Consider the following 23,575-nt stretch of genomic DNA (forward strand, 5'->3'; position numbering starts at 1 on the left):
TCTCCTCCCCGGCGACGATTTTTCTCGGCCGCCGCCATCTTGCGAGCTTGTCGTATCGTCCGTGCGGGGAGCTGCTTTGACGCAGCACCGCTCACCTTCAACAAGGCGGACTGGCAGCCCTGAGCGTCGCAGTCATGCCGGCCGGACCCGTGCAGGCGGTGCCCCCGCCGCCGCCGGCGGCCACCGAGCCCAAACAGGTACCACGACCCCCGCACCTTAATCGGCAGCCTAAGCCTCGGCCTGGGCCCTCTCCGGCGCGGGCGCTCTTCACTCGTGTAGGGGAAGAAGCGGCCGCTTACGAGGGCTGGGAGGGACTGCAAGTCCCAGGAGGCAGCGCGCTTCCCGCCCTACGCTGCCTTCGGGTAGCGAAACAAGCGGTCTTTCAAAGTGTGGTTCGCGGACCAGCAGCATCAGCATCACCTGGGAGTTCATTAGAAATGCCAGAACTAAATACTAATGCATTTTAGCAAGATCTCAAGGTGATTGGTTAAAGGTTGAGAAACACCGATCCAGCTCACTTGCAGGTTTTCTGTGGTACTGCCTCTCCTCACCCTGCCCTCTGGCTTTTGCCCAGTAATCCCTAATTTCCCAGCCTGTAGGGTACATTTGTGGTAGTTCTCAGTATCTACTCTTTGCGTACCCTTAAGCCAACCACCGTGTGAGGCTCCGACTGAACCAGAATGAATGGAGCACAGCTAGTTTATGAAGTTCACGGTTCTAGTGGGGAGACAGATATAAGTGAATTCTCAACAAATGTTTATTGCTTTAATCACCATAATTGATACCAGCCAGCTCTTAAGTCAACCGAGAGGGAAAGAGGTGTGTAAATCATTGCAGTGTGGTGTGATATGCCCTGTAGGTGAAGCCCACATGAATGCTAAGTAAATTGTTTTTAGAAAGATGAATTGGTTTGTCAGATAGGTGATTGGAAAGGGGAAATAGCATCCTTTATTCATTCAGCAAACCTTTATTGAGTACATACAGGTGTGCTGATTACTGCTTTGGGTTCAGTATACAGCAGAGTACGTGAGAGAAGAGGTCCATACCCTTATAAGTATGTCAGTATCCCTGGTATTTTCCCAGTCATTTGGGGAAAAGTAAACAAGGTAATACCAGATAATTGCAAAAACACCAGGGTAGGCATCAGGTGGTGTCTCAGATCAAGAGTAAATTAAAAAGTGTGATTGAAGCGTAGGGTTGGAAAGGGGTGGCAAAAGATGCATTTGGGGGGATTTGAACTTTTTCTAGTACACAGTGGGGAGAAAGGGAAGAGTTTTAAGCTGGATAATGACGTTTGTGTTTCAGAAATTCAGGTAGGCAGGTTGTGATGAGAAATGCTAGGAGCACAGTTATACAAAAGATGCTGAGGGCCTGGCTTAGATAGTGGCAGGGGGGTGAGACAGACGGGATGGGCAAGCTCAAGTCACAAAATGGCTGGTGGTGCATACTCTGCAGCTAAAGTGATGTGTTGGAATCCTGGTTCTGCTCTTTGGTCCAGTTAAGCGTTACATTCCTCAATTTTGTCATCTGTAAATGGAGTATTCACGTCATAAGGCTCTTATAAGAGTTAATCTATTTAAAGTTTTTAGAAAAGTATATGGAACCCACTACGTGCTTGGTAAATGTTATCATCGAATGTGGAGGCTGAGGAAGGGAGAGGAGGCCCATGTTTCTGGCCTGAATGACTGAGTGCATGGTTGACCATTCATAAGGAAAGTGGTTAGAGATGAAAGTGCCCGGGAGTCAGCTGGATCTAGAGTTCTCTGGCACATAAGAGTGATCTGGGACATCAGTTTGGGCTGGATTGTTCAACCTAGAGGTGGTAGGGGAAGTAGGGGACATGGTTGTGAGTGCCTGAGTACAGTGTGAATACCTTGGAGAATAGAATTTGGGGGAGCCCTAGGGCAGAAGATGAAACAGGAGCTAGGAAGGAAACTTGGATGGAATGGTGAGCAAGAAGGAAAGACAGGTGACAATGGGACCTGGGAGTTGAGGAGTAGAGAGTTTTGTGAAGGCATGGACACTGGTCACATGATCAGATGGCTGCTGTATTTGGCATTTTTTACTTTGGCAAGAGCACTTGAAATGGATGGGAGGTGAGGAGGTAGGAATGGCAAGACAGAGAACTCAGGATATTTACCAGAGGAAGAGGGGGAGAGGACAACAGCAGAAAAGAATGTGAGGGCAGGGGTGCTGCTATTTTTTTGTAAGACGAGAGATGGACCCTTTGTTTACTAAGGAGAAGAAGCTGGTAAAGAGAGAATATTGGAGTTTATGGGACAGTTGATGTTGGGTATTCCAGTGGGGTTTCACAGAACATTTGTGCATTGAGTGGTGGTTAAGACTGGAATAGATGCAGAAGAAAGGGGCATAGGGAGTTGTCAGCAAAGAGTTTCCTGTTTCTTTATTCAGCAAACAATCATTAAATATTCCATGCCAGGCACATCCCTAGGTGCAGACATGGCCTTCCGAATTCTGGGAGATGGTTTCTTAGAATGTGGTCAGATTCTCACCCCCATCCCCCATCTTAATCACCGGGGCACTTGGTAAAAATGTAGATTCCCAGTGTCACTGAGACCACTTGCCTGTGAGGGAGCCAAGGAGGCTGCTTTTTTCACTGGTTTCCCCAGGAGAGTCCCACTCAAGTATAGTGCAGTTAAGATAACCACTTTTCTGGAACAGAGGGTCCTAACTAGAGGAATGTCCACGGAAGAGAGTCTACATTCTCAATAATATCTTAGAGGAGTTTGACAGTGGGGATCCAGTCCCAAATCAGGAACTTTAAGACATCATTTTCCTTTTCTTGTTTTCACAGCCTACAGAAGAAGAAGCTTCTTCAAAGGAGGATTCTACTCCCTCCAAACCAGTGGTGGGAATTATTTATCCTCCTCCAGAGGTCAGGAATATCGTTGACAAGACTGCCAGCTTTGTGGCCAGGTAATGTAGCTGCTTCTGCGTTGTCAGCCTAGGCCTGTTAGCTCATCTGACACCACCAGCTGGCGGTGAGGTAGGCAGTGGGCAAGATTGGTGTCTACAGCACAGCATGGTAGGGGCAGAATGTGAATCACACCCAGTCCCAGAGTCACCAGGAACCTGTGCTTCCAAAATGGGCCTGAGGAAGTGCCTGGAAAGCTGCTTTGTCATGGATAGTATGTGTGTCTGTACTGCTGTATGATAGTATGATAGTCTGAGCTGCTGACCTGAGGAAGACGAAGAAAGGAGTTAATTGTTCTCATTATGTAAGAACTGTGCTCAGAGCTTCAACTGACCCATCTGTAAAATGGAATAAAATACCACCTCAGAGTTGTTGTAAGGCAGGAGAGGAGGAGTGGGACTGAGCTGCACGTGTCAGCAGTCTTCGTGGATGGCATGGAAGTCAGTCTGAGTTCCTCTCACTCTTCCGCATCTTATATACGCTGCCACTTCCTCAGATGGAATCTTCTTGATGGCCACTTGGCTCCAAAGGTCAACACATCCCCTAGTTTAAAATACTCTTTGGCAGCCAGCAGGCCTCATGCAACCTACAGAGCTCTTGTTTTTCTTCACAGTATATTTTTTTAAAACTAGAATTAGTTGCCACTGTTGAAAAATGTGGAGATTGCACAATAAATCTAGATTTCTGGCTTCTGTGGGCGACCAGACAGCTCATTGCATGGAAGAAGTAGCTGGCCTAGAATAGACTCCTGCCTTCAGTCAGGGCATATACTCCAAAGGGCCATTCCTTGACCCCAAGGCAGCATCCCCATCACAGTACATCATGTAATACAGGACTCCTTCCTTTCCCAACCTCCTAATATAATGAAAGGTAGAAGTTATTCTGCTTGATGTCTTTCACTTGTCAGGCTCCATGCAGATTCATATTATTACATTTCAAAGGCTTTGATTAACTTGGGTATTGCGTTAAATCTGTTCTGTGCTTGATTGAACAGTCAGATTTAGGGCAGTAAGTGTTGTGTTTATGATAAATGTTTAGTATCTCATAGCAACGCTCTTACTTCTCTCTTCCCCCTGATAATTTAAAAACAGAATAAATAGGGTGTTAGAGGAAGAATCACCACAGTCTCACTACCAGAATAGTTTCTACCAGCTGTTTTCACTTTCCTGTTTCCTTCTGGGCCTTGGCATCCTTTTTTAGATCCTTTAATACTAGTAGATACTTTCACATCCTGCTTTTCCCTTTTGTGTTGTGTTATAAGCCTTTTCCCATGTAGCTCCGTGGTCCCCTGATGCTGCGCCGTCCTTGATACACCATGCTGAGGTGATGTTCCTTCCTGGACTTGGCTGTCTCCTCTATATTTTCCTTCATGGTTGTTTCCAGCATTTCAATTTGGCAAATGAAGCTGTGGGGAAATCTGAGCATTTTCTTTCCCTTCTAGATTGTTTCCTTAGAAGAGAATTCTATGTGGCACATAACTGGCTGAAAGAGAGTTTTTAAAGATTTTCTTAAACATTTTGCCAAGTAGCTTTCCAATAATTTTGTGCCAGCCTCTGCTGCCACAGAAGTAAGAGTTTCCAAGTTTTCTTAAAAATAAAAATGTATGCTTCCATATTTCTAGATTTATTTTTGGCTAAGGTGATTGCTTTGTAGGCATTTTTAAAATCTGGACTTGCTTTCATGTACATTGCAATGAAGGAACAGACCAGCACCATCCCACTCGGGGATAAAGGAAGCATGCAGGACCCTCTACTTCACTTCTGTTGGGTCACATATATTGATTGATGGAGCATACAGTAAAAATCACTGAGTATGTTTTTCCGAAAGAAGTTTTTTCTCTCTTGGTTTGGTCTTTCCTGAATTTTCCTGTCAAGAAACTGAAGTGGAAATTACCCTTAAAAAGTCCCACCAGCTGGGTTGACTCAGAATCATGTCTTTTTCTGCTGAAATCTATTCCTTGTGTTAGAGAACATAATTCTAAAATTAACATTAAGTTAATTTAAAAGAACAGAATCTCTTGGAACAAACATTCTTGCCTTCTTTTTTTCTTTCAGATTATTCCCAGATGTGGTAAGGTTATGGCTTAGGAGGCAGTGATAGAAGAAGCAACCAGAGCCCCCTTTTCTTAGCAGCCCTTTGTCTGCCCTGGGCATTTGCTGGGTATGATTGTCTAGTTTAGCAATATCTAAGTGTGCACTTACCTTCCTCTTCGTATATGGTTTGCATTATAAGAGAGGGGAAGATGCTTCTTCCCCAAGTAGGACGTTCCAGTTGGACTAATGCACTGTCAAATTGAGACCTCATGGTGTTATTCATGCTACAGGGTGTGGCCAGAGCTTGCAAAGTAGCTAGCCTGGGTGTTTACCACCGCCATGGCAGTTTGTTATGATTGCTAATCTGGGGCACAGCATTGCCTTTATGTACCCTGTCTCCTGCCCTCTCTTCAACTAATAGGGCCAGGGTGTGAAAGTCTGAAGAAAGGGAGCGACCTGCTACCAGCAGCCCCTAGAACCATCCCTTGATGATTTTGGAGCATCTTCTGAGTGTTGGGCTGTGTCTGGAGTAGTGAGGGAAGCCCCACAGACATCTAATACCCAGATCATCTCTAATGTTTGTGGAACAGCCCTTTCTAAGTTTCATAGGAGTGACAGCCTTTGGATTTCAGGCCACCCTATGATTCAGAAAGACTTTGGCATCTCCTTAGCTGATTTGATCTTCTCAGTTCACCAGGGTAGAGAGAGAAGGTAGTATTAGTTGCATCTTACACATGGGAAATTGAGTCAAAGAGAAGGTTGGGTTCCCAACTTTGGGGGTGGGGAGGGTAGAGGGGCCGGAGATTGAGTTCACTCACCAGTGGCCAGTGATTTAATCAATCATGCCTATGTAATTAAGTCTCCATAAAAAACCCTAACTGATGGGATTCAGAGAGCTTCCACGTCGGTAAGTAAGAACACATCTGAGGGGGTGCTGGCAGGGTGGTGCACCCCACACTCTACAGGGACAGAATCTCCTGTGCTCAGGATGCTACCAGACCTATCCCTGTGTGTCTTTTTATCTGGCTGTTCATTTTTACCCTTTAAAATATCTTTTTTTTTTTTAATAAACTGGTAATCTAGGAAATTAAAAAAAAAAAGAGCAGGGAGGGTTGATAACTTGAAGAATCGTTAGTGAACCCAAAATATGAATATTGTCCATATCTTATGTCTTTAGGGTTAACGTGCTTTCTGACTGACACAGATGGTGTATATGTCTCACACCTTGAAGTATTGCCATTGGGCTCTCTAAAAATAAGGGTTTCCTAAATTTCACGACAGGGATTTTTTTTTTTTTTTTATCCTGAAGTTTTAAAGGAATGCAAACTGGGGACGTGGGGTTTATGTGGAAAACTGTCTCAGCTACCGAGAGAGGTAGAGACCTCCCTTCTATTCTTACCGCTCCCCTTGTTATCTGAATGTGCCTTACACAGCAGCACAGATCACGTCCTTGGGGAGCAGTTTTTCCAATGTGGGCCTCACTTAGTAGTAAATGGGGTGATTTGGTAGTACTTGGACAAGGTACTAGTTTGGACAAGGTAGTACTTGGACAAAGCATTACATCAAATGGTCTATGTTTTGATGTTTTTTTCAATCCTTGTGGTTACCCAAAGGACAAAGTGTTAGTTTGGTGCTAGTGTATTTTTAACAGTACTCCAGCCCTCTTTCTTTCTTTCTTTCTTTTTTTTTTTTTTTTGTTCTGTCTCTTTTTAACTAAGATCTGGCCTCAGTCTCAGGAAACCTTGAACTAGACTATTAAAGTCTAGTCTAGTTTAGTCTATCATTACGATACTACTTTGTTTTCATTATGTTTAATTTTATGCTTCCTTTTGTTAGTAAAGCCATACTGATTTTTACTTGAAGTAGTAGTATATGCTTTCCTTTTTAAGTAATTCTTAAAATGAATAAACTTCATTAAAAGAACACAGTAGCTTAGATAATTTTGGGAATGGCAAGACTAGCAGAAGGGCTGCAGGAATGACAGAGGTCTGGGACACCCTGTGGGAGAGGCATTCTGGCCCAGGCTTGAAGGAGGTAGACAACTCTGGCTGGTGACACCAAGAGTTTCAGGAGGACCTCTACAGTGCTTAGGGATGGGCTAGTTTGATGAGTGGTGACAAGAAGGGGGCTTGAATGGGTAATGTTCTGAGTCTAGGCAACTGTAAGGGTTGTAGTGTTAATTATCTTTCCTTCCTTGTAGAAATGGACCTGAATTTGAAGCTAGGATACGACAGAATGAGATCAACAATCCCAAGTTTAACTTCTTGAACCCCAATGACCCTTACCATGCCTACTACCGCCACAAGGTCAGCGAGTTCAAGGAGGGGAAGGCTCAGGAGCCCTCGGCTGCCATCCCCAAGGTCATGCAGCAGCAGCAGCAGGCCACCCAGCAGCAGCTGCCCCAGAAGGTTGGAGCTCACCCCTCCCTTCATATCCCCAGGGCTAAGAGGGAAGCCTGGACAGAGAGGGGAGGATAATGAACTCTGCTCTCCAAACCTCTCTACCAGCCAGGGAGAGACACGAAGTTTTTATCTACTGAGGCTCAGATAGCAAAGTACTGCTGACAGTTGGCATTTTCTGAGCACTGCTTGTCCAGCTCTTTGCTCAGTGCTTTAGGAGTCTCCTTGTCACCTCACAGCAGCTGCTTAAGGAAGACAGCAAAGTGACCATTTTACAGCTGAGGAACCTAAGGCTTGGGGAAATACAGTTTACCCAGGCCACAGTCAGGAGTCCAGAGTTCAAACTCTTGGCCCCTGCTCTTTGCCTTGACCGTGGAGTGAGGACAGTGGCTTGTGATCCCCTTCTTGAGCCATCCCTCCCTTCCATCTCACCTTCCCAGGGCCCCTCCATCTGGCCTGCCCTAATACCCTAATCCTCACTAGGTCCACAAATAGGGACGATTAAGGGTTGTCGGTGTGGACAAGAAGGGCTGGCACAATTTGCCTCCTGTATAGACCTAGACTGGTCCTTTCTCTTTGCTATTTTCCTGAACCATGGTGGCAAAGGCTACCTCTTGTTTTACAGTGGGAAATAAAGGTTCAAGTAGATTCTGTTACCTTGCATTACAATTTACTACTCCTAGGGCCTCAGGCTACCTGAGTTTCCTCATCTGTAAAAAGGATTCACAGTACCTGCTCTGTCCACCTCGTGGTTTGTGTGGAGGCCAGATGAGGTAACAACTGTGGAGTCCTCTCCAGTGGGTCCTCTGCACACATGTAGGGCTTACTGTGGCCTCCATATCCCTCGGATGGGATTTAATATGGCATGTTCCTGTAGAATCTTCTGCCACCAAGTTTTGGCCCTCAATTTCAGGGCAACAGCAGAAATACAGAGGGGCATGGTTCTTGCTCAAAGCCATGCAGGGAGTTGAGGCCACAGTTGGCCAACTAATTGGTGCTCTTGTGAGTTAGTATTCTCTCACACCATGGGCCAGTGATGTGCACGTGGTTAACAGAAGCGTAGAGGTCCATGCCATCCTACCAGAGGTGTCTTCCCACCCACCTCGAGCCTCACATTCCCTCTATCTGCATCGTAGGTCCAAGCCCAGGTAATCCAAGAGACCATCGTGCCCAAAGAGCCCCCTCCTGAGTTTGAGTTCATCGCAGACCCCCCCTCCATCTCAGCCTTCGACCTGGATGTGGTGAAGCTGACGGCTCAGTTTGTGGCCAGGAATGGCCGCCAGTTTCTGACCCAGCTGATGCAGAAAGAACAGCGCAACTACCAGTTTGACTTCCTCCGCCCTCAGCACAGCCTTTTCAACTACTTCACGAAGCTGGTGGAGCAGTACACCAAGGTGCCTGGGCAGGGCAGGGGCCGGGGTGCTGGGCCTAGGGAAGGAAGGCATCTTGCAGAAGCACTGAATCTATTCATGTCTACAAGGACAGTACTCCACTGTGGGTCCCTGGGCAGATGTAAAAATTCCAGTTCAGTGTAAAGTCTTGATTTCTATTGAGTTTTTCTTTTTAAATGTAACAGATTGCCGGTTTTAAAGAGAAGTGAAACGTGTGATTGATAACTGTCATTAGGTTAGTGCCTACTATGTGACAAGGCCAAGTGGTACTAGCTGCTCTTAAGTACATTTAAATCTTCAGTTGCCTTGCACAGTACCTGAGAAGAAGCAAGCCGTTAATAATTGCCTCCTTTTTGCCCAGTTTAATCTTCACAAGAACCTAGGATGTGTTCCCCTCTCCCCTTTTTCAGAAGTAGAAACAGGCTCAGAGAGTTGAAGTCACTTACTCATGGTCTCAGCTAGTAAGTGGCTGCACTGACTCTTAACGCCTATGTTGTTTTTCACTCTAAAAAGTACCTTGAATTAGAATATAGTTTAGGTATTGAGAAACAATTCATCGTAAGCATAGCCAGTATTGATGGGATACTTGTATATGTAGCATGTTTTCATTTAATTCCTAATAAACTCTAAGGTAGCCACTGGTCTCCTTATTTTATAGAAGAGGAAATGGGCACAGCAAAGTTAATTTGGATAGAGTTACACAGCCAGGGCTTGCTGAGCTGGGACATGACCTCTGGCATTTTTGCTCCAGACCCTAAGACCTGGATCTTAATTATCCTGCTAAAAATATCTTAATTATTATACTACATTGTTGTAATCAAGAATCTGGACAAGTCAGTATTGGTATTGAAAAATAATTGGATCTGGGGTCCCTGGGCAGCTCAGTCGGTTAAATGTGTGACTTCAGCTCAGGTTATGATCTCACATAAGAGTTGTGAGTTTGAGCCCACATCAGGCTCTACACTGTGGAGCCTGCTTGGGATTCCCTTCCCCATTTTCTCTCTCTCTTTCTTTCTCTCTCTCTCTCTCTCTCAAAATAAATTAAAAAAAAGATCATTAATTTATTGCAAAGAACACTGATAACAGATTTGCCAGTGGCTTGTTTTTCTTGTTATACGTGTAGTGGAGGTTGTCTTCCTGATTAGTGGCATGAATTTGTACATCTTTTCTTGTTATTTAGAAACAGTACATTAAAGATCTGACTTAAAAGGACTCATAATGATTTCCTCTAATTTTGATCTGAGTATGTAACTAGAAAGAATTACAAAGATGTATGTGTTTAGAAAATGATCAAATCCAAAAATGGTAGAGTAGCTAAAATAACAATCATTTGAAGGCCAAAGGGTTAGTGTAATTACACAGTATCGATTTTAAGTGAGCCCTGTGTTAATTTTCCCTAGTGGACTACTTCCAGGGTTAAAGGTCCCCAGATACCTTTTTACTCTGTTACTTTCCTGTTTCTTCTCCCTCAGAACTTGGTATAGACATTTAGTACTCTAACCTGAGGGCACTGGTGTCTGTCTTTAGCCATGGGAGATTCCAGGAGCAGATTTATTCCTGGGATAGAAGTATAGAGAGGATGGTGGCGGGGGAGTGGTGGGCTGAGCCAGTTTACCAGTAACAATAAATACTTTTTGTGGGGGGAGAGGGGTGCCCGGGTGGCTCAGGTGGTTAAGCATCCAACTTCGGCTCAGGTCGTGATCTTGCGGTTTGTGAATTCAAGCCCTGCATTGGGCTTCTTGCTGACGACTTGGAGCCTGCTTCAGATTCTGTGTCTCCCTCTTTCTCTGCCCCTCCCCTGCTCACGTTCTCTGTCTCCCTCTCAAAAATAAATATTTTTTAAAAATTAAAAAAAAAAAAAAATATTGGGGCAGGTAGAATGACTGGCTGTTTTGAACAAAGCCATCATTTGTTGTCAAACATATGTTCATTGTCAGAATTCATTTCAAATGCTGGAATTAACAATAGTGAACAGAAAACAGAGAAATTTCTGTCTATGGAGTTTCTGGTCTAGTGAGGGGGCAACAGGCAAGTGCAATGTCAGTGGATGTTAGCTGGTAATAAATCCTGTGGAGAAATAGAAAGCGGGGGACAGAGATCTAGGAGATAGGGCCTGTGGGTGGCAGTCTTGGGTAGGGTCATTAGGGGAGCATGTGCAAAAAGGTAGGAACATTTCTGTGCCCTGAGAGCAGCCAGCACATGCTGACTGTACACTGGGTGATATAGGCAGTGCATTTGTGTATTTTCCTGCTGATTCTTGCAGCAACCTTTTAATGTTGACTGTGCTGACTTTAAGTGTTGGTGTCACCATTTGTAGAAGGAAGCCAAGTTACAGAGGTTAAGTAACTTGCCCAAAGTTGTTGCATAGCCAAGCGGAGCTGGGATTGGGACCTGGAACCCTATGCTCTCACTTTTCTTATGCCTTTCCACAGGCTCCAGAAGGCAACCTCTTTGTCCTGTGTTGTGCACTGACAGTTGCTTTAACTCTTTTGTGTTTCAGATCTTGATTCCACCTAAAGGGTTATTTACAAAGCTCAAGAAAGAGGCTGAGAATCCCCGAGAAGTTTTGGACCAGGTAAACTGAATTATAACCAGTTACTGATGGTGCAAGTTACTTTGGGTTGTTTCATGTTTGGAAATAGGCTCTGAGGTGGTACCTTGCTGTGTTCCAGGCACAGGAGTGGTGAGAAGAAAGGCCTTGTGGCCACAAAAAGCCAAAGAAACCTAGATTGTCTGCTTGCTAACTTTCTGTTTTTCTCTCAGCTTTACTGGATCTTCCTCTTCTTTGCCCTCACTAGAAGCCAACTCCTGAGCAGGTTTTCTGGTGACAGATGCCTTTTGAGGCCCCAAGTTCTCAAGAGTCAAGGAGAGAAGGCATATTGGTGCTGCCTGTTTTGGGTAGCTGCATGAAGGTTTTGTTCTCAGACTCTCAGATTGCTGCTGCTTTTGTGGGTACTTGGTTGTCACACAGACTTCCTGGGACGGAGTTTGATGTTCTGTGAGCACAGAGCCTCTTGCCAAATCAAGCAGAAAACTCTGAGGTTATAACAAATGGCTGCCCTTGGGGCCCAGACACAAGGTTTCTGTGACATTTAGATTTTTTTTTTTTTTTTTTTTTTTTTTTACATTTTATTTATTTTTGAGAGAGAGACAAAGCACAAGTCGGGGAGAGGCAGAGAGAGAGAGGGAGACACAGAATCTGAAGCAGGCTCCAGGCTCTGAGCTGTCCGCACAGAGCCTGACATGGGGCTCGACCTCACAAACTGTGAGATCATGACCTGAGCCGAAGTCGGACGCTTAACCGACTGAGCCACCCAGGTGCCCCGACATTTAGAATTTTTATTCTGTCCAAGCTTTGGGCCTGACTGAGACCAGATGCACATACCAGGAATTTCCTCTTGTAGGCAGAACAGTCTCCTCTTCCAAGGGAGATGCTGGCTTTGGTAAAGGTATTGAAGGTGGCTGCTCCATCAGGAGCTGACCCTGATTCAGCATAGCATCATGCTGTTTTCTGTTTCTTCAGGTGTGTTACCGGGTGGAGTGGGCCAAGTTCCAGGAGCGAGAGAGGAAGAAGGAAGAAGAGGAAAAGGAGAAGGAGCGGGTGGCGTATGCACAGATCGACTGGCATGATTTTGTTGTGGTAGAAACAGTAGACTTCCAACCCAATGAGCAAGGTAGGTCTGTGAGGAAGGGAGGTGTGTGACTCCAGATGGGGAGCCAGGAGCTTAGAACCATCCTGGGATATTTCAGATACACACCTCTTCCCAGGGAGCAGCACAGTGCCCCCGAGGGTTTTATCAGTATGTTTCATCTCTGTTCTCAGAAGACTTTAGATTTACCACATTGCCCCCACTTAAACCCAATTGAGCAAACTTAGTGCCAGACCTTGGGTGGGTGTCTGGAGCTGGAAGAGAAGTCAGACAGCCTTGGCCCTTGGAGAGCTCACAGTGCAGGAAGGGCAGACGGATGGGCCTTTGATAAGGAGCGTCTGTGGAGGTCTCCCTTTGACTCTGGATTGCTTTCTGCCAGGAAACTTCCCTCCCCCTACCACCCCGGAGGAGCTGGGGGCCCGAATCCTTATTCAGGAGCGCTATGAGAAGTTTGGGGAAAGTGAAGAGGTTGAGATGGAGGTCGAGTCTGATGAGGAGGATGAGAAACAAGAAAAAACAGAGGAGCCTCCTTCCCAGTTGGACCAGGACACCCAAGTGCAAGACATGGATGAGGTGTGCTTCTGGGAGGGCCTGTGGGGCTGGCCTTTACTTCTGGAGCTTAAGGAGATGGGGGTGCTCTCCACCAGAGTCAGAGATCCACCTCCCTTGTGAACCTTGGAAGGAGGCACAGGTCCTGAATAAGGCATCCTGGTTGAGCAGCTGCCCAAACTCAGGCAGCATAGAACCTCTTTCCAGCTCAGGCAACAAAGATTCATTCACAGGCAAGGATCTGAAAGCTGTGCTGGCTCTGTTCTGTGACCTTCCCCCTTTGCCCAGAGGCCCTGCTCCCCACTGCTCCTGTGCCAGCTCTCAGTTAAGGAACGCTTTGCACCACATGCTTTGATACATTTGAGCTTGGGCCCAAATGATCAGCAGTTCCCAGACCTTTTCTGAGTGTAGCCTGTTGCTTCCCTTCGACCGCCTCTACCCCCTCCGAGGCAGGCCCTCTGAGCAGGCATAGAGCCTCTAGAGCCAAGCTGCCTCCTCCCCTTGGAAAGAATTTGTGTGTGAGAAGAAAGGCTCCTGTGTCTGTGGGAATTGACTTTTTCTCTCCCTCCCAGCATTGCTCCATGAGCAGCTACCATTGAGTGCCAGCTTGCCCCCCCGCACCCCTCCCCAGCATGTTTAAGTGCCCTTGGCCTCCTGGGACTGCCTGGTGCCAGCTGCTGGAAATGCCTGGGCGGAGTGTTAGCACCACAGCCCCCAGCACTCTCATTCATGTTGTGAGGAAGCAGCTTGGCTGGCTGCCGGCTGGCCTCGGCTGCCCCCAGAGGCTTAGCACATGGACGCTGGCTGGCAGGGACCTAGGTTCCTTGCCACTCTGAGAGCCGCCAGGGCTCAGCTGCAGGGGGATGGCCTGTCGGCCCTTCTCTAAGTCCTGCCATTGCTTTGCTTTTCAGGGTTCAGATGATGAAGAAGAAGGGCAGAAAGTGCCCCCACCCCCAGAGACACCCATGCCTCCTCCTCTGCCCCCGACTCCAGACCAAGTCATTGTTCGGAAGGATTATGACCCTAAAGGTAGGGCCTGCCTGCTTTCCTGCCTTCACATATTCCTCAGACCTTCTGTTTCTAAGAGGGCTCGAGGTTGCTGGTCGCGAAGGCATTGATAGTCTTTCCTTTGCAGGCCTGGTGATAGGGAACAGAGCTTAGTCCTCTTTGGTGCCCAGGTGCCTTGCACAGTGCTAGGTACAGCATGGCACTAAATGGATGGGTCTTGGATGAGTAACACGTGAATAAAACAATAATTTCTTAACGTCTGTTGCTTCCCAGTATTCTCTTTCAAGCATCTCTGTTTTTTGGTTTTTTTTTTTAGCTTCCAAGCCCCTGCCTCCAGCCCCTGCACCAGATGAATATCTCGTGTCTCCCATCACGGGGGAGAAGATCCCTGCCAGCAAAATGCAGGAACACATGCGCATCGGGCTTCTCGATCCCCGCTGGCTGGAGCAGCGAGACCGTTCCATCCGTGAGAAGCAGAGCGATGATGAGGTGTATGCACCAGGTGAGGTGGGGGTTCTCCCACCCAGTCCACACCCCTTCTCTGACTCAGCCCTGACTCCCTTTGACCCATGGGCACGTCTAGACTTTAAAGAAACGAAAAGCAAGAATTGAGGTCAACAAAAACTTTGGAGGATAGGTATAGTCTGTGATGCTACAGAAGAACTGCCCGTTTTCCAGAAGGACTCTTCGTAAGACTCCTCCAGAGGCAGACACCTGACATGGATGACATCCCAGACATCCCAGAGTTGGAAGGGTGCTCGTCTTGGAGTTGTCTTAGAATGAGGGCTCTGGTGGCTGGAGCACCTTGAGCAATTTGAAATGAGACACAATAGGGAGAAAACTGTCCCGGAAGCAGGAGACTAAGCTTTTAGTCCTGACTGCTACTTGTCGCTTTTGTGACCCTGTCCTCCCAGTTGCTTTTCGTAAGTTAAGCAATTGGATAGCCTCTAGTGTACGGGTTTTTTGCTGGTTGGGCAGCCTTCCCCAGGCTTAGAGGATAGGCCTGCTGTGTTGGGACCCAGATTCAGGCCTGCTCCGTGGGACCAGCCTCTACCCTGCACCATGAGAGTTGCTGGTATGTTGGAAGGACACCTGGTTTTAGTTTCCTTTCTGCTCCCTGCGTCCATTTTGTGACTATCCAGGTCTGGATATCGAAAGCAGCTTGAAACAGTTGGCTGAGCGGCGTACTGACATCTTCGGTGTAGAGGAAACAGCCATTGGTAAGAAGATTGGTGAGGAGGAGATCCAGAAGCCAGAGGAAAAGGTGACATTCTTATGGATCCTAGTACTTTCCCCACCCTCACACTCCTATACTTGGGCTCAGTTTCAGAAGCCCTGACAAGCTGCGGCTTTGCTTTCCTTTGTAGGTGACCTGGGACGGTCACTCAGGCAGCATGGCGCGGACCCAGCAGGCTGCCCAGGCCAATATCACCCTTCAGGAGCAGATTGAGGCCATCCACAAGGCCAAGGGCCTAGTGCCAGAGGATGATACCAAGGAGAAGATTGGTCCCAGCAAACCCAATGAACTTCCTCAGCAGCCACCACCTCCGTCTTCAGCCACCAATATTCCTAGCTCTGCCCCTCCCATTACCTCTGTGCCTCGGCCACCCGCAGTAAGCCAGTAGCCACTTTGGGACTAATCTTTTAACGTTTGCTTTTTGGGGTTGGACACTATTGGCTGAGAAGGACAGCTTCCTTGCAGTGGGGCTCAAGGGCTGCTTGGGTTAAGTTGAGAGACAAAGAACTCTTTAATAGTAAGTGGGAACCTCTAGTCTGTGTGGGAGGATTGGAACAGGAAGGGAAGCAGGAGGCAAAAGTGAGAAGCAGGCTTGGGGCAGAGAAGGGCTGCAGGGCTTAACAGGTCTTCGAGGACTGTTGGCCTGTCTCCAGGAAGCTAAGTTGAGGTCACCCTCTTTAGTGGCTTTTTCAGTGTCTGCCACAAGCAGCTGGTTGAGTCTCAGGAGGAAAGAACGTCACCCTGGGCCTCTCTTGGCGTAGTTCCTGTCAGAGTTTAGTCATGGGCTGCAGTTTGTCAGTCCCAGGGGATTGAGTCGGAGCTTTCCAGTCCCCATCCTCAAAGGTTGCTGGTGGCTAATCACCAGCCATATGTGCCGTTGAGGTCCACCTTTGGTTTTCTGTGATCTATGTGTCCCTTCTTCCCCACAGATGCCACCTCCTGTTCGTACCACGGTTGTGTCTGCAGTACCTGTCATGCCCCGCCCCCCGATGGCATCAGTGGTCCGACTACCCCCAGGCTCAGTGATTGCCCCCATGCCGCCAATCATCCATGCACCCAGGATCAATGTGGTGCCCATGCCTCCCTCAGCCCCTCCTATCATGGCACCCCGCCCACCCCCCATGATTGTGCCAACAGGTCAGTGTCTCTCATGTCGCTTTCCAAGCCATTGGGTCAGGACTATGGACCAAGCACATCAGCAGTGGCTGATGGTAGTGCCCAGCTTTTCCCGTTGGGCGTCCAGCTCAGAGAAGAGCCTTGGTTTCCCCATGTGAACAATCCCTGAGCTAGGAGCTGGGGAACTGGTGGTCCTAGGGGAGATAGGCTGATGTGGCAGAGCTGGGGTCTGTGCACCTAGAGTGGTCAGGCCCCAGACAGGTGCAGAGGCCTAGTGAGACTTGCTGTCAGCTGGCACCTACTCCATTCATCAGTCCTGCCCCTCTTCTAGGCTTCTGTTGCCCAGTGTGGGCAGTGTCTTAGGTCTCCCTGCCAGGGAACTTACTGGCTCTCAGACTGAGCCAGGAGTGACTCTTCACACCCCTGACTGTGAGAAGTGGGACACCTTTGCAGTCTTTCCTCATTTATCACCATCCCTGAGTCCCAGGGCCCTTCCTCCCACTCATGCGGCTGCTTATTCCTGTCTTGGCAGCATTTGTGCCTGCTCCTCCTGTGGCACCTGTCCCAGCTCCAGCCCCCATGCCCCCTGTCCACCCCCCACCTCCCATGGAGGATGAGCCTGCCTCCAAGAAACTGAAGACAGAGGACAGCCTTGTGCCTGAGGAGGAATTCCTACGCAGAAATAAGGTATGTGATACCAGAGTGCCACCTGTGGCCTGGAGTGACTAGTGGGGGGACCCAGTCTTGCCCCAGTTACACACTCCCTTGGCGCACCCTCTTCTCCCACTGTTTTGGCTTCTGGTGCCTGGGTCAGTTATTGGAAGCCTGTAAGGGCTTCTGGGTACACAGTAGATGCATAGTCAACAGTTGAAGGACCGGACCAAATAGTCCCTCTGTTGTGAACTATCATGGAGACCAGTAGGAAAACTAGCTGGTAGGCAGCAGGACTTGAGTGTGAAGGGACCTTGAATACTGGAAGAAATCCCGGGTGTAGTTCTTAATTTCTTTGCGACCTTCTTCTGTGGCTCCAGTCCTTTGAAGTTCTCCCTGTTGTGGGGATCCTGTTGGGGTGCTAGAAATAAGGAGAACTTTGACACTTCCAGTGCCTAAGGAAGCTGTCCACCTCTAGTGAGGAGGCAGAAACAGTCTTAGCCGCACTCCCCCAGTGCATTTGACCAGATTTTTTTTTTTTCTTTCTGATAGCAGTTCCCATTTTCTGAGTACCAGCTGAAGTGCCAAGAGCTACACATTTTATGGGCACTTGTTTCTTCAGTGCTTACAACAGTACCATGCAGTCGTTGTGATCACTTGTTTTATAAACTTGGCGTTGAGGCTCAGAGAGACCTAGTTAGCAGGGAAACTGAGTTGGGAGCCTAGGTCTCGGACCTGGCAGTTTATATTCTCTCTGTGGTGCTTCTGGGGTTTGCAGGGCATTTTCTTACTACTTTTTTGGTTCCAGACTCACCAAAAGGCAGGGTAGAGATCGTTTTAAAGATTTCTTTGCTCTGTAAAGGTAAGGTAAGGAAAGATATTTCCTGCTCTGTAAAATGAGACTTGGATTAGTTGATCTCTAAAGATCTTATGATTTGAGAGTCAAGAATTTCATGGGGTTGGTCTGGGCCAACTTCTTAGGGAGTTGACAAAGAGGAAGAATATGACTTACTAGGAAGGAAGGAAAAGCAGAGCATGCTGGGGGGAACCAGAGACCTTTAATCCCAAATCTTGAAAATGGGGGGGATGAGTTGTGACATCATACTAATGGCCTTAATAGTGAATTGGAGCAGAGTCCAGGAGTTCACATGGACAGGAGACATTGTTCAGACTGGCCCAGGAATAGGAGAGCATAGTTGCTGATGGGCTCAGGTTTCCCTGGCCATAATGGCCATGTCCTATTTTGCAGGGTCCAGTGTCCATCAAAGTCCAAGTGCCCAACATGCAGGATAAGACTGAATGGAAACTGAATGGACAAGTTCTGGTCTTCACCCTCCCGCTGACAGATCAGGTATGAGTTGGTGTTGCTAACTGGCATCAGGTGCACTGGATCCCAGGATTCAGGGGGCAGCTTTCTTTAGCTGACCTTAGCAAAGAGGTGAATGACCTCTCTCTGTCCCACAGGTCTCTGTCATCAAGGTGAAGATTCACGAAGCCACGGGTATGCCCGCAGGGAAACAGAAGCTGCAGTATGAGGTGGGTCACATATCAGTGCTCCTGCCCCTTGGGTTCAACAGCTCTGCCATTGCAGAAGCTTAATGACCTGTGGAATCTAAAGGAGTGGGGAGACATGTGGGGTGGCCATGTGAGTCTATCCTAGAAGTGATGATGCTGGCTAGGAGTACCAGGGCAGGTTAGCCTGACAGAATGAAACTCTGCTGGGGTCACAGTATAGTCTTGTGTGAGGCCCAAAAAACTTTTTGCCTTAATGACTAGGGTGGACATTTGGTCGGTTTCTGGCCCAGAGGTAGAGGTACGAACGGGAGGTAGAGCCATCCCAGCCAGTGTGGTCTGGGGTAGCCTGGCTTTGTGCAGGGACACAGAGGTTATAGTCCACCTCAACCTGGTGTCCGCCTGGCATGCTTCATTCTCCGTCTCAGTACTTTGACAAATCCCTACTCTGAGCCTCAGTTTCCTGCTCTGTCAAATGAGACTTGGACTAGTTGATCTCTAAAGATCTTCTGATTTGAGAGTCAGAATTTCATGGGGGTTGGTCTGGGCCAACTTCTTGAGGAGTTGACAAAGAGGAAGAGTGTGACTTACTAGGAAGGAGGGAAAAGCAGAGCATTCTAGGAGGGAACCAGAGACCTTCAGTCCCACCCTTTCACCCTCCCACCCCCCCACCCCCCCGCCATTGTCCTACCTTCTTTCAGGCCCCTGTATTCTCTGAGTTCAGAGTGAATGGATGTTGGGAGTTGTGAGGCTATATACTGTTCAAGGCCAGATTGCCCTGTGCTAAAGCACACCATCTGTTTTCCAGGGCATTTTCATCAAGGATTCCAACTCGCTGGCTTACTACAACATGGCCAATGGCGCTGTCATCCACCTGGCCCTCAAGGAGAGAGGCGGGAGGAAGAAGTAGAGGGAAACCTGCTGTCAGATCTCAGCCACTGCCGTTTTTGCCTCTACTATCCCCTACTGCCCCACCCTCTGCCCCAGACCCAGGAGACCCTGCCTTGCACATTTCTTTCTTTCTTTCTTACTAAGTTTGGAAATTCAAATGGTCCTGAGCTTTCTAAGCCACTCTCCTTCCCAGTGGTCTCTGGAATCCCTTTGTGTTTGAGTCTTGATTTGAGGGGATTCATTTCTTTAGGTAGCATATTAGGAGATATGAACCCAGAGAGGTCCTGTGGGATAGTATCATAGTGCCAGGTGGCACTTGGCTGATAGAATATGGTTGTTCTCATTATTAATCATTTTGTATTTTGCCATGGGTTGTCTAATAAACCTCTTGTGTCCTTCTTGTGAAATCAGTGTCCTGAGACTTGGCTCCTCTTCTGCTCTGAGGAGTGCTGGACTTTTAACTAAATTCTTGTTGCCACCAAGTCTTTCATGAATCCGTCTTAGATTTCTTTTTATGGCTCATTTAAAACATTTGGACCTTTCAAAGGCATACCCTGAGTATTTAACAGATTGCTACAAAATGCCTTTAACATGCCAGGACCACAGAAGAACAAGGACAAGTGTGATGCACTTCCTGGGCCAGTGGGCAGCAGAGAGATACATGTAGATGAGACTTGGGGTGGAGGGGGGGCAGTATAGTTTCCTGCAGACCTGGAATCACCCATCACCTGATTGGCTCTATGACCTTAGAGGCAGGTGGCTTACCCTGAGTGAGCACAGGGACATGACGTTTTTTAAACTTATTTATTTACAAAATGCTAAATTGTGCCACAGCCTTGAACCATTCCAAGGATTTTATAAAATTTAACCAGTTTACTGTTTATTGTTTTAAGTGTTTCATCAGTTTTAACCTACATAATCTTGAGTATTCCTGTTTTATACTGAGGCACAGAGAAGGTGGATCATATGCCCACAGCCACACAGTAAGAAGATGAAAAGAATGCGTACAAAATGCTTGTCACAGGCCTTGCTCCCTAGTAAGAGCCAGACGCCGGCTATTATTTTTGGAATTATGCTATCACAGGGACATAGGCGCCGCTGTGGGTGTTTAGAGGAAGGAAGGTGAGAGCCTGTTGAAAACTGTTTCCTGGTTTGAAACGTAAATCCCATTTTATTCTGAAGATTTCACGTGTGTTTATCTTTTGAGAGTTTGTGATGCCTTTTCTTTGCAGTCCCTCCATTCGATCTTCCTAGCTGCTCCATGAGGTCCTCTCCAAGGCTCAGGGGGTGAGGCCATTCCCAAGGTCATAGAACCAGTATTCTAGTCACCACCCTGCTCTACTCTGCACACACCCCTTTGTGCCTAATACACACTTGCAAGCTAAAGCTTCTTACTCTAGACCTGGGGCACAGATGGCCCTTTTGCCATGCCACTTGCATGGCTCCATTACACACTGCTGGATCCCTCACATTTTTAACTTGGTCAGAGGGATGTTCTTCCTCACCTTTTTTGACATTTACTGGAAGTTCCCCCCCAGGGGCAGAGTGGGTTCCGTGGTTTGGGTGCCTAAAATGAAGGCACTGCTGGTTGCTTCTCTGTAGTCAACACCAAAAACACTAAACACCATCTGGGAAGGGGGTCAGGAGACCTGGGGGAGTCCTGTGCTCCAAGCTCTCCTTTCTTCCACGGATTGGCTCTGGGGATGGGGAGTAGGGTGTGGTGTTGGGCACTGTCCCCCACAGATGGCAGATCCCAAGGGCTCTGGATCACAGAGGCTGTGACTGGAGGCTAGGAATGTATTTGGGTAGAATGTGAGTGAATGGGTCCTTTGAGCCACCCTCTGGGGCCCAAACCCAATTTCCCAGAGCTCTTGAGTGGACATCTGTCCTGGCTTACTCCTGTTGAAGAAGGGCCATTGACCAGGGTAGCCTTGTGACCATCATTGGCCTTGGGCACAGCACTCTGTACTTCTGGGTTAGGGTATGCAACATGAAGGCAATGCCTTGCTCACACAGCTTTTCTGAATCTCGCTGCAATTCTCTGAGAATTATCTGCCCCATTTTTAATATTAGGTGGATACCCAAGGTCATGTAGCCAGTGAGGGCTCTGGAAGGCCAAAATAGCTCTTACATTCCTGGAGACCACGCTGTCCTATTGCCTCACCAGGGGAGGGGAGAGATGTTCCTGTTGTGGGACTGCTGGGAAAATGGGCAGGACTTAATGCTGTCAGAGTGGTGGTCATTTTAGACTTAGGCAAAGAAGACATTGGGAATTATAGACATTAGGAATTTCACTTTCAACTCTACCAGCTGCTTGAATTGTCATGTATCCCAGAGGAAGCCACCTATGATTATACCCGTTTCATTTTTTTTTAATTAAATATTGTATTAGGGAATATATATAAAGTTTATATTAGGTTACATTAGGGTATATACTTAAATGGAAATATATGGCATACTCGATAGCAGTTCTCATATGTAATAATTCACAATTAAAGGCAAAATACAATATGGCTTAAGCAACGTGTTTAAGGGTACACATACTAGTATATAAGATTTTTAGTTTATTTTTTTAATACAAGTAAAATGTACCGTTTAAAAAAATTTTTTTAATGTTTATTTTTGAGAGTGAGAAAGACAGCAAGCAGGGGAGGGGCAGAGAGGGCAACACAGAACCTGAAGCAGGCTCCAGGCTCCTAGCTGTTAGCACAGAGCCCGATGTGGGGCTCAACCCACAAACCATGAGATCATGACCTGAGCTGAAGTCGGACATTCAACTGAGCCATCCAGGCACCCCTAAAATGTACCATCTTGAAATTAACGTTATTAACTCTAGTTTGGGAATTTGCTCTCAACTATTCTATATTGTTATATTTGTTAAAAAGTAAGTGAATAATTATAGATAACTCCTGAGCCATATAATCCATGAAGCAAGACAGGAGTACTCCTATTCCTTGTATCGTTACAGAGCAGGTACTACTGTTGCCTTTAACTGAGTCCAGTCAGTGTTATCCCTGAGATATGGTGATTAGATTAGGGTTAGGTGCGTATCCTAGTGTGAACATGATACATGAAGGAATGCCTCCACCTCACTATTGAGCAGAAGCTACCAGAAGATTCTGTTGTATTGATGTGTGGAGGAAGGATGTGAGCCTGGAGCTGCTGCCATGAGGGGCTCTAGCTTCAGATGAAGGTAACCACAGGAAGGAGGACGAAAAGAAAAGGGAAAAGAGGAAAATGAGGCTGCTCTCCCTTGTCAATTTCTGGATCAAACTGCTCCTGAAGCTCATTTGCCTATGAATTTCTTTTAAGTTATAGGACCCACTAAATGCAGTTTGGGGGTAAGCCCATTTGGACCGCTGCCACTTGGACCAAAAGAATCTTAACTGTTATTCTCAGTGTAGGGATAAGGAAGTTTTATAGTTTGCCTACTCTTCATTGGCTTCTGGGTGCTTAAAACTGTCTACGTTTTAAACCTCAGCTCCATTCTCATTACAAATCCAGGCTATGACATCTGGACATCGGCTCATGGCCAATGCTGCCAGATTTTCTAAGCTCATGCAAGTTTCTCATTCCAGGATCCAGGAGATGGGACTTCCCTGGGGCCTGTGTAAGCTCCTAGAGCAAAACTTGCAGGAATGACCCCAGTAGATGATGAGACTCTAGGTTATCCATACATTCCTGTAGCCCTGGCTAAGCATCTAATCCTCAAAAGAACACCTACAGCTGCCAGTCTACCTGGATGTCTCATGCCATTGCCAAAGGCCTCTTAGTATTTCAGGGAGCCACATGACTCTGCAGGGCATTCCTGTGGATCATTCATTCATTCACTCTTGCTTTGTTACTTCAGTCTGATCACCCCAATCTCTGAGCCTGCTTCTCCTTTGTGAGCTTTGCAACTTGCTGCCCTGCTTCCTGCCCACTTTTCCTAGATCCCCACAGAGAAGCTTCCTTATTTCCATTTACTCACCCCCACCAGCACCCTTTCCCCTAGCATTCTTCCTACCTTACCCTGCTTTATTTTCTTCACACACATGTTCTTCCTCTACTGCAATATAAACTGTTGTTCCTGGTCTTCATCTCTCTTGCTCACTAAATATCAGATAAAGAGTTCTGGGATTGGAAGTAAAGAAATGTAACAATTGAGTGTCTACTATGTGCTGGAGGCTTCAGAAACAGTTCATGGAGTTTACCATGTCTTTT

At 47.1% G+C, this 23,575-nt stretch overlaps 1 protein-coding gene across 1 annotated transcript; it reads left to right on the forward strand.

The window, feature by feature from the left end:
• Positions 1–94: 94 nt before the first annotated feature.
• Positions 95–19,779, forward strand: SF3A1 (splicing factor 3a subunit 1). Its single transcript, XM_019426659.2, has 16 exons — positions 95–197; positions 2,816–2,937; positions 7,169–7,376; positions 8,504–8,761; positions 11,259–11,333; positions 12,282–12,432; positions 12,788–12,981; positions 13,869–13,986; positions 14,282–14,467; positions 15,108–15,229; positions 15,333–15,578; positions 16,132–16,339; positions 16,851–17,005; positions 18,219–18,320; positions 18,434–18,505; positions 19,290–19,779. The coding sequence occupies exons 1-16, from the start codon at positions 135–137 to the stop codon at positions 19,389–19,391; spliced, it is 2,382 nt and encodes a 793-aa protein (XP_019282204.1). The 5' UTR covers positions 95–134; the 3' UTR covers positions 19,392–19,779.
• The last annotated feature ends 3,796 nt before the right edge of the window (positions 19,780–23,575 follow it).

Source organism: Panthera pardus, unplaced genomic scaffold (assembly GCF_024362965.1).
Source record: "Panthera pardus isolate Hobbes unplaced genomic scaffold, ASM2436296v1 HiC_scaffold_15, whole genome shotgun sequence".
NCBI lineage: Eukaryota > Metazoa > Chordata > Mammalia > Carnivora > Felidae > Panthera > Panthera pardus.

Bases quoted from the DNA above. Each gene is read 5' to 3' on its own strand.
- SF3A1 (XM_019426659.2), top strand. From the start codon at position 135: ATGCCGGCCGGACCCGTGCAGGCGGTGCCCCCGCCGCCGCCGGCGGCC. The intron at 12,982-13,868 runs GTGTGCTTCTGG...TTTGCTTTTCAG, and splicing joins AAGTGCAAGACATGGATGAG to GGTTCAGATGATGAAGAAGA. The intron at 14,468-15,107 runs GTGAGGTGGGGG...GTGACTATCCAG, and splicing joins TGATGAGGTGTATGCACCAG to GTCTGGATATCGAAAGCAGC.